Below are 11586 nucleotides of genomic sequence, written 5' to 3' on the forward strand. Positions count from 1 at the left end.
GCAGTATACTTTGGTAGCAGTCTTTAGTAGCAGTATACTTTGGTAGCAGTCTTTAGTAGCAGTATACTTTGGTAGCAGTCTTTAGTAGCAGTATACTTTGGTAGCAGTCTTTAGTAGCAGTATACTTTGGTAGCAGTATACTTTGGTAGCAGTCTTTAGTAGCAGTATACTTTGGTAGCAGTCTTTAGTAGCAGTATACTTTGGTAGCAGTCTTTAGTAGCAGTATACTTTGGTAGCAGTCTTTAGTAGCAGTATACTTTGGTAGCAGTATACTTTGGTAGCAGTCTTTAGTAGCAGTATACTTTGGTAGCAGTCTTTAGTAGCAGTATACTTTGGTAGCAGTCTTTAGTAGCAGTATACTTTGGTAGCAGTCTTTAGTAGCAGTATACTTTGGTAGCAGTCTTTAGTAGCAGTATACTTTGGTAGCAGTCTTTAGTAGCAGTATACTTTGGTAGCAGTCTTTAGTAGCAGTATACTTTGGTAGCAGTCTTTAGTAGCAGTATACTTTGGTAGCAGTCTTTAGTAGCAGTATACTTTGGTAGCAGTATACTTTGGTAGCAGTCTTTAGTAGCAGTATACTTTGGTAGCAGTCTTTAGTAGCAGTATACTTTGGTAGCAGTCTTTAGTAGCAGTATACTTTGGTAGCAGTATACTTTGGTAGCAGTCTTTAGTAGCAGTATACTTTGGTAGCAGTCTTTAGTAGCAGTATACTTTGGTAGCAGTCTTTAGTAGCAGTATACTTTGGTAGCAGTATACTTTGGTAGCAGTATACTTTGGTAGCAGTCCTTTATACATATTTCGTTGAAAACGGCAGAAAGATTTAGATTCATGATTCTGGCACGAATCAAACCGGTAAATCTTATGTTTTTCTTCACTAAAGCAGTAAGTTGAAAAAATAACTCTCCAAAGCTCATTTTTTGACTTTTTATTGGGTCTGACGCCTATTGATGCGATTTGCCAGGTCACTCCTTACAATTTCAAAGACAAATTCTAACGTGCTTAGCACCAGATTTTACCCTCTAATGGTGAGGTGGTTAGGAACATATAGATGAATAGGTAACATATGGATGAATGACATTACATAGGGCATATTGATAAGGTCTTAAATGTATAAATATAGAGTGACATATTGACAGCTTATGCTCTTCTGGCTGCTTCCGTTCCTGTGGCAGGGTCACTCGGTCCTGCCTCTGCGTTGGCCCGGGGTTCTGAAGTGGGTAGCGTGTAACCGTTATATTATCTGGTTGGTTTTAGATGGTCTAGATTTCTTGATATGCAGCGCCTTACTGATGTCTAATCTTCTATTGTCATTGTATCTATAAATTATTTCGGAGCTGCTTATCAAAATATCTCTGGTGATCGCCTGGTTGTGTGTGTGGCGATTATGTGTTCCTTGACGGAGCCCTGTTGTTTGTGCATTATTAATCGCTTGGAGAGGGACGTTGTCGTCTTGCCTATATACTGAGAACGTTAGGGCTGACAATCCCCAAGCGGGTATGTGAAACAACGTTGGTATCTTTCAAGACGTTTTTCTTGGTGTCGGGAGAATTCTTCATTAGCAGGTTGGCGGTTTTCTTACTCTTGCAGTATATTGTTAGTTTTATCTTCTGGTCGACGTCACTTGGGGTAACGTTCCTCTCAATGATCTCTTTTAGGGCTCTTTCCTCCATTTTGTTGGCCGTGCAGAAGAAATTCATGTGGAACAATGTTATTGGAAGTTCGGATATTGCGGTACTTGTTGCTCCGTTACCTGTTTCACTGTTGCAGCGTTTAAGATCAGGATTTACATTACAGTTCAGAGTTTAAAATATACAAAGAGCCTTTTGCACTTTCTCCCACTCCTGAAGGATGCGAGCCCAGACAGCCAGAGGCTCCATGTACTTGGCGTGTTACGTACTTTCACCAGTCCAGTACGTTGTGGCGTAGTGGTGAAAGTACTGGATACGCCATGGGGGCATGGAGCCTCTGGCTGTCTGGGTTTGTATCCTTCAGGGGTGAGGAATTTTCTGTTGCATGTAGGCTTGGGGTCCATTCAAGGTTGTCCGCGCATATCAGCCCATTTTCCTTCGTATGGTTTATGTATATAAAACGCTGAGAAGTTCGCCAGCTGGTGCAGCGAAGCGAATCTCAAACTCTTGGTTTACTGCAGCTGGTTCACGACGGTTAGGCTTTGAACGGTTTGATACAACTGGAACGATGTGATATTAAGTCTTACTAATCAATAGGTTACTTGGACGTTAAGGTATTTCTTCAGTCGTAGTTTACATCCGCAGCAGGAGCCCCAGGACCAGAAGGAGCACGGCGTAGCTTAACGAAGTAGTGTGACCAGTGTTGCACAAGTCGCTGTTGCAATAGGTTGTAATGGTGAAGCCAAAATTATCCGGCGTGTCTCCATCGCTCTGGATAAGAGGAAGACAGCCTTGCGTTGTATCCTCTGTTGAAAAGACAATAATTAACAAAAATTATTAAATAAAATTGTTATAATATTTATAAATGCTCCATAAGCATGGTATGGAAATACGGCGCAGGACGATAGGCTATAGGCTCCTTGCTGGCGGTGCAGCCTCGTCCCTTCCTCTCCCTCTCATGTTGACCCGCCAGTCTCGCATTCTTTTCATGGTTTTATGTACATATTGTTGAAAATATATAAATGCAGCAGTACTCAATGTTTTTAAGATATCAGAAGAGTTGGGTGCATATTCAAGTGGTAGATGCGTGTAGCAGGATATAGAACATGACACAAGTACAAGTCCACTCACTCCCTTGGTTGACTGTAGTGAAGCAGGAACCTCCACACTCCTCGATATCGATGTCGTAGCACTCTACAGCTTCCCCTGAGGTAAAGATCATTATTATGGCTCCTGTAGTATAGTGATCTACGTTCTCGACTCACAAGCGAAGATCCTGGGTTTGATCCCCGGGCGGGACAGAAATGGTTGTGCATGCTTCCTTTCACCTGATGACTCTGTCCATTTAACAGTAAATAGGTACCCAGAGGTTAGACAACTTCTTTTGTTGGTTGCATCCTAGGTAAGGTCGACTAGGTAAGGTTGCATCCTAGGTAAGGTCGACTAGGTAAAGTTGCATCCTAGGTAAGGTCGACTAGGTAAGGTTGCATCCTAGGTAAGGTCGAACAGGTAAGGTTTGCATCCTAGGTAAGGTCGAACAGGTAAGGTTGCATCCTAGGTAAGGTCGACTAGGTAAGGTTGCATCCTAGGTAAGGTCGACTAGGTAAGGTTGCATCCTAGGTAAGGTCGAACAGGTAAGGTTGCATCCTAGGTAAGGTCGAACAGGCAAGGTTGCATCCTAGGTAAGGTCGAACAGGTAAGGTTGCATCCTAGGTAAGGTCGAACAGGCAAGGTTGCATCCTAGGTAAGGTCGACTAGGTAAGGTTGCATCCTAGGTAAGGTCGACTAGGTAAGGTTGCATCCTAGGTAAGGTTGCATCCTAGGTAAGGTTGCATCCTAGGTAAGGTCGAACAGGTAAGGTTGCATCCTAGGTAAGGTCGAACAGGCAAGGTTGCATCCTAGGTAAGGTCGAACAGGTAAGGTTGCATCCTAGGTAAGGTCGACTAGGTAAGGTTGCATCCTAGGTAAGGTCGACTAGGTAAGGTTGCATCCTAGGTAAGGTTGCATCCTAGGTAAGGTTGCATCCTAGGTAAGGTCGACTAGGTAAGGTTGCATCCTAGGTAAGGTTACATCCTAGGTAAGGTTGCATCCTAGGTAAGGTTGCATCCTAGGTAAGGTCGACTAGGTAAGGTTGCATCCTAGGTAAGGTTACATCCTAGGTAAGGTCGACTAGGTAAGGTTGCATCCAAGGTAAGGTCGACTAGGTAAGGTTGCATCCTAGGTAAGGTCGACTAGGAAAGGTTGCATCCTAGGTAAGGTCGACTAGGTAAGGTTACATCCTAGGTAAGGTCGACTAGGTAAGGTTGCATCCTAGGTAAGGTCGACTAGGAAAGGTTGCATCCTAGGTAAGGTCGACTAGGAAAGGTTGCATCCAAGGTAAGGTCGACTAGGAAAGGTTACATCCTAGGTAAGGTCGACTAGGTAAGGTTACATCCAAGGTAAGGTCGACTAGGTAAGGTTACATCCTAGGTAAGGTCGACTAGGTAAGGTTACATCCAAGGTAAGGTCGACTAGGTAAGGTTGCATCCTAGGTAAGGTCGACTAGGTAAGGTTGCATCCTAGGTAAGGTCGACTAGGAAAGGTTACATCCTAGTAAGGTCGACTAGGAAAGGTTGCATCCTAGGTAAGGTCGACTAGGTAAGGTTACATCCTAGGTAAGGTCGACTAGGTAAGGTTGCATCCTAGGTAAGGTCGACTAGGAAAGGTTGCATCCAAGGTAAGGTCGACTAGGAAAGGTTACATCCTAGGTAAGGTCGACTAGGTAAGGTTACATCCAAGGTAAGGTCGACTAGGTAAGGTTACATCCTAGGTAAGGTCGACTAGGTAAGGTTACATCCAAGGTAAGGTCGACTAGGTAAGGTTGCATCCTAGGTAAGGTCGACTAGGTAAGGTTGCATCCTAGGTAAGGTCGACTAGGAAAGGTTACATCCTAGGTAAGGTCGACTAGGAAAGGTTGCATCCTAGGTAAGGTCGACTAGGTAAGGTTACATCCTAGGTAAGGTCGACTAGGTAAGGTTACATCCAAGGTAAGGTCGACTAGGTAAGGTTGCATCCTAGGTAAGGTCGACTAGGTAAGGTCGACTAGTGGAAACATCGATTCAAGCCTAATTGCAGGTTTTCTGTCCCATACTACGGGAATTGTATATTAAATACGAATTTGTGACAACATTCTGAAATATTCGTCAGAGTAGTAATATGTAAACAAGAAGAGGTAAGAAAAGAAAGATTATAAAGTTAAGACAGCTTGAGAAGCTTAGTAAACTGCTGAAGAATGGTATAAATCATAGCAAACATAAGTTCGTGAAAATATTTGGCCTTTGAAATCCTGTTTATATTATTGAACTGATATAGAAGAAAATTAACAACATTATAGAATAGATAACTTGATTTCATATCAGTATTCTCTAGTGTAACCTAGGCACAATACCCAAAGTTGACATTATTAATACAAGTGTGGAAAATACAACAGGTAACACTTTTGATAAAAGTTGTGATTTGAAAACCAATAAAACTATTACAAAATAAATCCGCTGTCTTTAACGAGATATTTACTTTATGTAAGAGCTCAGTAGATCATTTACAAATTTCTTAAGAAAATTCGGCTAATTCTGGAGTTGTTCCACAGCATCTAGGAATCGTATACGTCTATCGTATTTCCAATTGTAACTACAGATTAATTAATCTTGCACCAATTGAGGAAATTGCTTGTAGCACCAATAGAAAACCGAGTTCTTCATTATATTGTATCTTAATTTATTGCATAACTCGCAGCAAGGATTCACTAGCTGGCGTTATTGTTTTACAAATGTACTTCATTCCTCTTGAAAAGTATTTAAAGCAGAGGACAGCGGTAAAAACTAAGCTATTACTTATCTTGATTTTATAAGACTCTGGACATTTCTGCACGAGAGATTAATGAGGAAAGTTATAGCACACGGCACAGAAAGCAAAATACTATACTGGATTATGGACTTCCTAAAAGTTAAGGTAAGTGACAGAAGAAATCACTAAGTTATTACGACTATATAGCACTTAGGGTATGAGGATAAGGATTTTGCGATAAGACAGAATGAAGGAAGGTAGAAAATGTAAAAAGCATTAGAGGGGAACAGCAGCAAGTGGAGTACTTGATAATTCTGTCCCCCTGGGACTTTACTAAGTATTTACAAAATCAAGACTGAATTTGTTTTTTAAGGGGAGATTGACGGTAGTGTACACAGCTCTGAGCCGCCCTCACTAAACGTACACACTTTTCTTCAAAGTGATAACATAAACCATAGAACCAGAAAACAAGTTTAAAGGCCTCTTGTGTAAGTTGTCGTGAAGCTGCATTCGTAGACTCCTCCAGTTGGAGCTCAACTTAAGAGAATCTTGCAATCGTAATATACAAGTCTTCCGTGATACCCAACTAGGTGATGCATAGCACCCTTTTAAGTAATTGTAAAGTGATTATCTCACTGAATAAGATATGATATCTGATAGGCTCATGGGAACTTAATTAAATAGATTATGCAACACAAAGATTTACAGGCTCGGTCAAGCAGGCATTATCACGAACGTACCAATCATTATTACTTTGAATTAATCTGTATTGAAACCCAGTAATGATCAATGCTGCAGTGCAGCAGGTCTTCCTGTAGTTTATCAGCTTCATCTGTTTACCTCTAACTCTTCTCAATATAACTGCATCTTCCACAAACAGGAATGTTTATTACCCTATGTCCTCTACCAGCTAATTTAAAGGCTCAAATTTCTCCAACCATAGAGATATATATCTATCTATCTACATCTCTACATCTCCACATCTATCTACATCTCCACATCTATCTACATATCTACATATCTACATCTATCTACATCTCTACGTCTATCTATCTCTATATCTCTATCTATATCTCTATCTATATCTCTATCTATCTCTATCTATCTATCTCTATCTATCTCTATCTATATCTATCTCTCTCTCTCTCCCTCTTTACGGGTAGGAGTTCGGGGGAGGTGAATGTATGTAATGAATTATCACACGTTAGAAACAAATATTGTGTCAATTAAGTATATTTAGGTGAATGTTTGTGAGGTGGAGTCTAGGGTTTAAGAGAAGGCTCACCAGTGTGGAGAATGTTGATCACCATCAGCACTATTACAGCCATCATCTTCATGCTGGTGGTAGTTGTTGGTGGTGGTCTTGGTGGTGGTCTTAGTGCTGCTGTTGCTGTTGCTGGAGACACACACCCTTTACATTACTTGTGGTAATATTACTAATGTATATATACGAATTTGTGGAAAAACATTAGCATTCTAAAACACAAGGAACTGAATGGAAAAATATACATAGGTGTAATCTAGTATTCATTGTAGTAAATATGGGTGAATTGCATTACTTCTAAAATTACCTTTGTGTTGTAAAAATTTTTAGATGTGCCAAATATTTAATTAGAATATTAACTTTCCCTCTAAATTCGTAAATTTTTACATTAGAAGGAACTCAATTCCATATACCATGATGGTGAAAAATTGCCTTATAATTAAATATAGTATTACTATTTTGAAAAGTAAGCCCAACCACTTGGGCTGGACGGTAGAGCGACGGCCTCGCTTCATGCAGGTCGGCGTTCAATCCCCGATGGTCCAAGTGTTTGGGCCCCATCTTTACCCCTCGTCCCATCCTAAATCCTTATCCTGACCCCTTCCCAGTGCTGTAGTCACAACGACTTGGCACTTTCTCCTGATAGTTCATTTGTCTTCTAGAAAGTAGATTCACTAATGCCAACATTAGTATTATATCAATAAAAACACAATGTTTCTCTTCCTGAGGATGGGACCAAATGCTTGCAGCTAGTCTCATACAATGCTTTATGATGATTTGTGACGTCATAGGGAGTACCACCAGCCCGTCATCCTGTTTTGGCAGTACTTATAGCAAGGATGAGGACCATAGTACATATACCGACATACAACACAATGAGAAAGTAGAAATCGGTACTATTGAATTTGGACAAAAGAAAACGATTTTCTATTGATGTTGCAAAGACAAACTAAACTTACCAAACCTAACCTTCTTAGGCCTGATATACGCTATCAGAGGCCTGATATACGCTATCAGAGGCCTGATATACGCTATCAGAGGCCTAACATAGTACATATGTGTGCTATACTACGCCTAGGAATATTTAAGTTTGTTTTAAACTTCATTTTTCTCGGTCTTTATAAAGTGAATAGTACAAAAGTACTATTGTCTAATTGCTTAGTACGTCAATGTTCGTACTATGGTAGACACAGTCACAAAAATACTTTCTAAACGGGAGAATGAGTTGTATAAGGGGTCGGCGTCTCCGCCCCCCCCCCCCCAAGTATTTCTTTAAGAATTACTGGCTCTTATTGCAACATCCACCGACGCTTATGAAGTCTAAAATGGGGTTTTGACTGTCCCTAGAGTTTGTTAAACAGATTTTTCTGCTGTTCATCACACACAAAGTAACGACAACGTTGTTACAACAATGCATCAAGTAACAATGAAAAAATAACGTTATGGTAAAGTTGTGTATTTGCTGGCCATGTATATTGCGTGAACTGAGAGAAGGAGAAAAAAGGAGAGAGAAGGAGAGAGAAGGAGAGAGAAGGAGAGAGAAGGAGAGAGAAGGAGAGAGAAGGAAGAGAAGGAAGAGAAGGAGAGAGAAGGAGAGAGAAGGAGAGAGAAGGAGAGAAGGAGAGAAGGAGAGAGAAGGGAGAAAGAGTGACACCTGGGCACAACTGGGTTCACTCTAATAAAATCTAAGAAATAATGTTTGTTCGAGGCTGGAAGTCTGATGCTTGGGGCTAGCTTCACTAATCGTTGCACGATTAATGGTGATTATATCAGAATAAACATAATAGGGTCCGGGGTGGGCCCGGTGCCCCCCATGAAGTAAGGGGTACGGCCCCAAACCTTCACGAAGGCTGTGTATGTGAAATATTCAGCTCCAAGTCTTTAGCTCCAAGGCTCCAAAGACTTTAACCTTTGTATAACAGATGGCAGATTAGCATTCTAAGGGGCAACCATTTGGTTAAAGTGATAGAAATAGTGTATAGAGAAAATGGTTACATTGAGGGGGGGGGGGACAGGTGGAGAGTGGTGAGTGGTGGTGCTGAGAGGGAGAGGGGGAGCGGAGAGTTACGGGGGAAGGGGGGGGGGGGGAAGGAGTGTGTTGGCCGGTGGAGAGCGGTGTGTGGCAGAGTGACAGGAGGCAGGACTCACAGAGTGACAGGAGGCAGGACTCACAGAGTGACGGGGGAGGTCCGGCGGGGCGGCGTAGACTTCTGGCTCCTCCTGACCCGTTACTCCTCCACCGACGCCTTGACACCAAGTAATGTTGTGTCGCTCGCGCCACCACGCGCCCCACCCTCCCTCCACCCTGTGTTGCCCACCCTGTCCTCCACCCTGTGTTACCCACCCCTTCTTCCACCCTGAGTTGCCCACCCTGTCTTCCACCCTGTGTTATCCGCCTCGTCCCTGAATTCGAACTTGGGTTTGTACCCCTGTTGACCCGGGTTTGATTTCAGGTCGAGAAAGCAACAAATGAGTATAGTTTCTTTCACTTGATTCCTCTGCTCACCTAGGAATAAATAGGCACCTAGAAGTTAGACAGCTGCTACTGGCTGCATCCTGGGGGATGTGTGTGTGAGAGGGAAATATGTTGTAAATATGAGGAAAAATTGGTCAGGAATCAGTACATTATACAACCAACGTTAGAAAGGCGGCGTCCAAGAGCCGAAAGCTCAATCCTGCAGACACAGTTAGTGAATACAAATAGTAAATACACTAATCTCACTCTCAGGGCACACACACACACTAACATAATTATCAAAATACACACACTACATTACTAACAAAGTAAACACAAACATCTCTATCTAAACAGAAGGATGGATTGGAATATCACACACACCATCACTATCAGAGCATACATACACACACACAACATCACTATCAGAGCATACATACACACATCACCACCATCAGAGCATACATACACACACACATCATCACTATCAGAGCATACATACACACATCACCACCATCAGAGCATACATACACACACACAACATCACTATCAGAGCATACATACACACACACCATCACTATCAGAGCATACACACATCACTATCAGAGCATACATACACACACACCATCACTATCAGAGCATACACACACACACATCACCACCATCAGAGCATACACACACACATCACCACCATCAGAGCATACATACACACATCACCACCATCAGAGCATACACACACACATCACCACCATTAGTGCATACACACACACATCACCACCATCAGCATACATACACACATCACCACCATCAGAGCATACACACACACATCACCACCATCAGAGCATACACACACACATCACCACCATCAGAGCATACACACACATCACCACCATCAGAGCATACATACACACATAATACTAACAGAATCTTCACTAGTCTTCCTCCTAACAAAACATTCTACAGTCACTGTCTCCTACTAACCCCCCACCCCAACCCCCACCCCAACCCCCACCCCACCTGTCTCGCCCCTCTTTAACCCAATCAGAACTCCCGCCCACTCTTAATCATTCAGAACACTTTACTTTTACTTCCCATTACTCATCTCTACGCTATTCTATCACACGTGTCGCTCACTCCCTCTGATATATAGTTGTAATGGCTTGGTGCTTTCTCCTGATAGTTCCTTTCCCCTCTGGCTAATCATCACTAATCATCACCCCACGTCAACTCTTCTCCCTTCCCTCCATTGCCATTATCCCTTGACTCTTTGTTCACATTCGCACACAGTTGCAATCCCTTCCTAAGCTCTCACTCTTCCACTTCTCTTCCATGTCTCTGTCCCTCCCCGTCCCCTCCCCGTCCCTTCTACGCCCCAGTTCAGCACGGTGTTCTTGGGTCCTGATACAGTGTCGTCCCGGGCTACGACGGTCAACAGATCAATATCAGCCTAACCGGTTCTAAGTTTCGTTAACAACACCGTGGTAACTAACGATCACCAACACACGCGGACACACACGTCACCTCGTGACGAACACGTGTTAAGGTTCCATGTAGGGCTGTAGGCGTATCAACAGAGGGAGTAGTATTAAGAACATGATAATGAAGGGAACATTAAAATGCCTATATAAATATCCATTCAAACTCCCACGTATACTTTATATACTTAACATACGATAAAAATAATCCAGCGATCCTACTTCCTTTATAGTATCCGCTAGCTTTCATAATCCCAATATCCAACCGGTAAATTGAATGTAAACTTATCCAATTTGTATCCATTGTTTCCTGTTCTGTTTTGTTTTTATATATTTACCCCTTTATTATTATTATTCCCTTTATTATACCGTTTCCTCCAGTTGTATTCTTCAATCATGTCATTCCTGCCACTTCGCCTCACTGGAGACTGTAAATCATGCTTCTTTATCTCTTATAAGAGGTCTGGAATTCCGGAGATTAACTATCATAATTCTCTGAACGCCTTCAGATGACATTAGTCTACAGTAAGGTGCCTAAAACTTAAATTAACATTCAAATGACTACAAAACAATTTACGAAATTATTCAAGCTTATATATTAAACGTAGAACAGACAGCCGTTCGAAACATATTTATCACACGAGGAGCCCTGACAAAATGTCCAGTAAATATGCTAGAATTTGACCGTTCCAAAACACGAACACTAAACACCTATTGTTCTGATTTATAGATTATCATAAAATACAAAAAGACAATCCCATGAAAAAGATCGGGACATATATTTGATGTCATTTAAACCTAAGTACTCCAAGAACCAGTCTTGTTGAGTTAGCGCTGTGCATAACAGAGTGGAGGACAGGGTGGGTAACACAGGGTGGAGGACAGGGTGGGCCAACACAGGGTGGAGGACAGGGTGGGTAACACAGGGTGGAGGACAGGGTG

General features: G+C 42.1%; 1 protein-coding gene across 1 annotated transcript; it reads right to left on the reverse strand.

The window, feature by feature from the left end:
- Positions 1 to 910: 910 nt before the first annotated feature.
- LOC123774583 (uncharacterized) lies at positions 911 to 9006 on the reverse strand. The gene is made up of 4 exons (XM_045768968.2): positions 8887 to 9006; positions 6736 to 6846; positions 2760 to 2834; positions 911 to 2434 (listed from the first exon to the last, which is right to left on the reverse strand). Exons 2-4 carry the CDS (start codon positions 6785 to 6787, stop codon positions 2262 to 2264), a joined length of 300 nt encoding a protein of 99 aa, XP_045624924.1. The 5' UTR covers positions 6788 to 6846; positions 8887 to 9006; the 3' UTR covers positions 911 to 2261.
- Positions 9007 to 11586: the final 2580 nt, after the last annotated feature.

Source organism: Procambarus clarkii, chromosome 51, assembly GCF_040958095.1.
Source record: "Procambarus clarkii isolate CNS0578487 chromosome 51, FALCON_Pclarkii_2.0, whole genome shotgun sequence".
Taxonomy (NCBI): domain Eukaryota; kingdom Metazoa; phylum Arthropoda; class Malacostraca; order Decapoda; family Cambaridae; genus Procambarus; species Procambarus clarkii.

Bases quoted from the DNA above. Each gene is read 5' to 3' on its own strand.
- LOC123774583 (XM_045768968.2), bottom strand. From the start codon at position 6,787: ATGAAGATGATGGCTGTAATAGTGCTGATGGTGATCAACATTCTCCAC. The intron at 2,835-6,735 runs GTGAGCCTTCTC...TCTTTACCTCAG, and splicing joins GATCAACATTCTCCACACTG to GGGAAGCTGTAGAGTGCTAC. The intron at 2,435-2,759 runs GTGAGTGGACTT...TCTTTTCAACAG, and splicing joins CACTACAGTCAACCAAGGGA to AGGATACAACGCAAGGCTGT.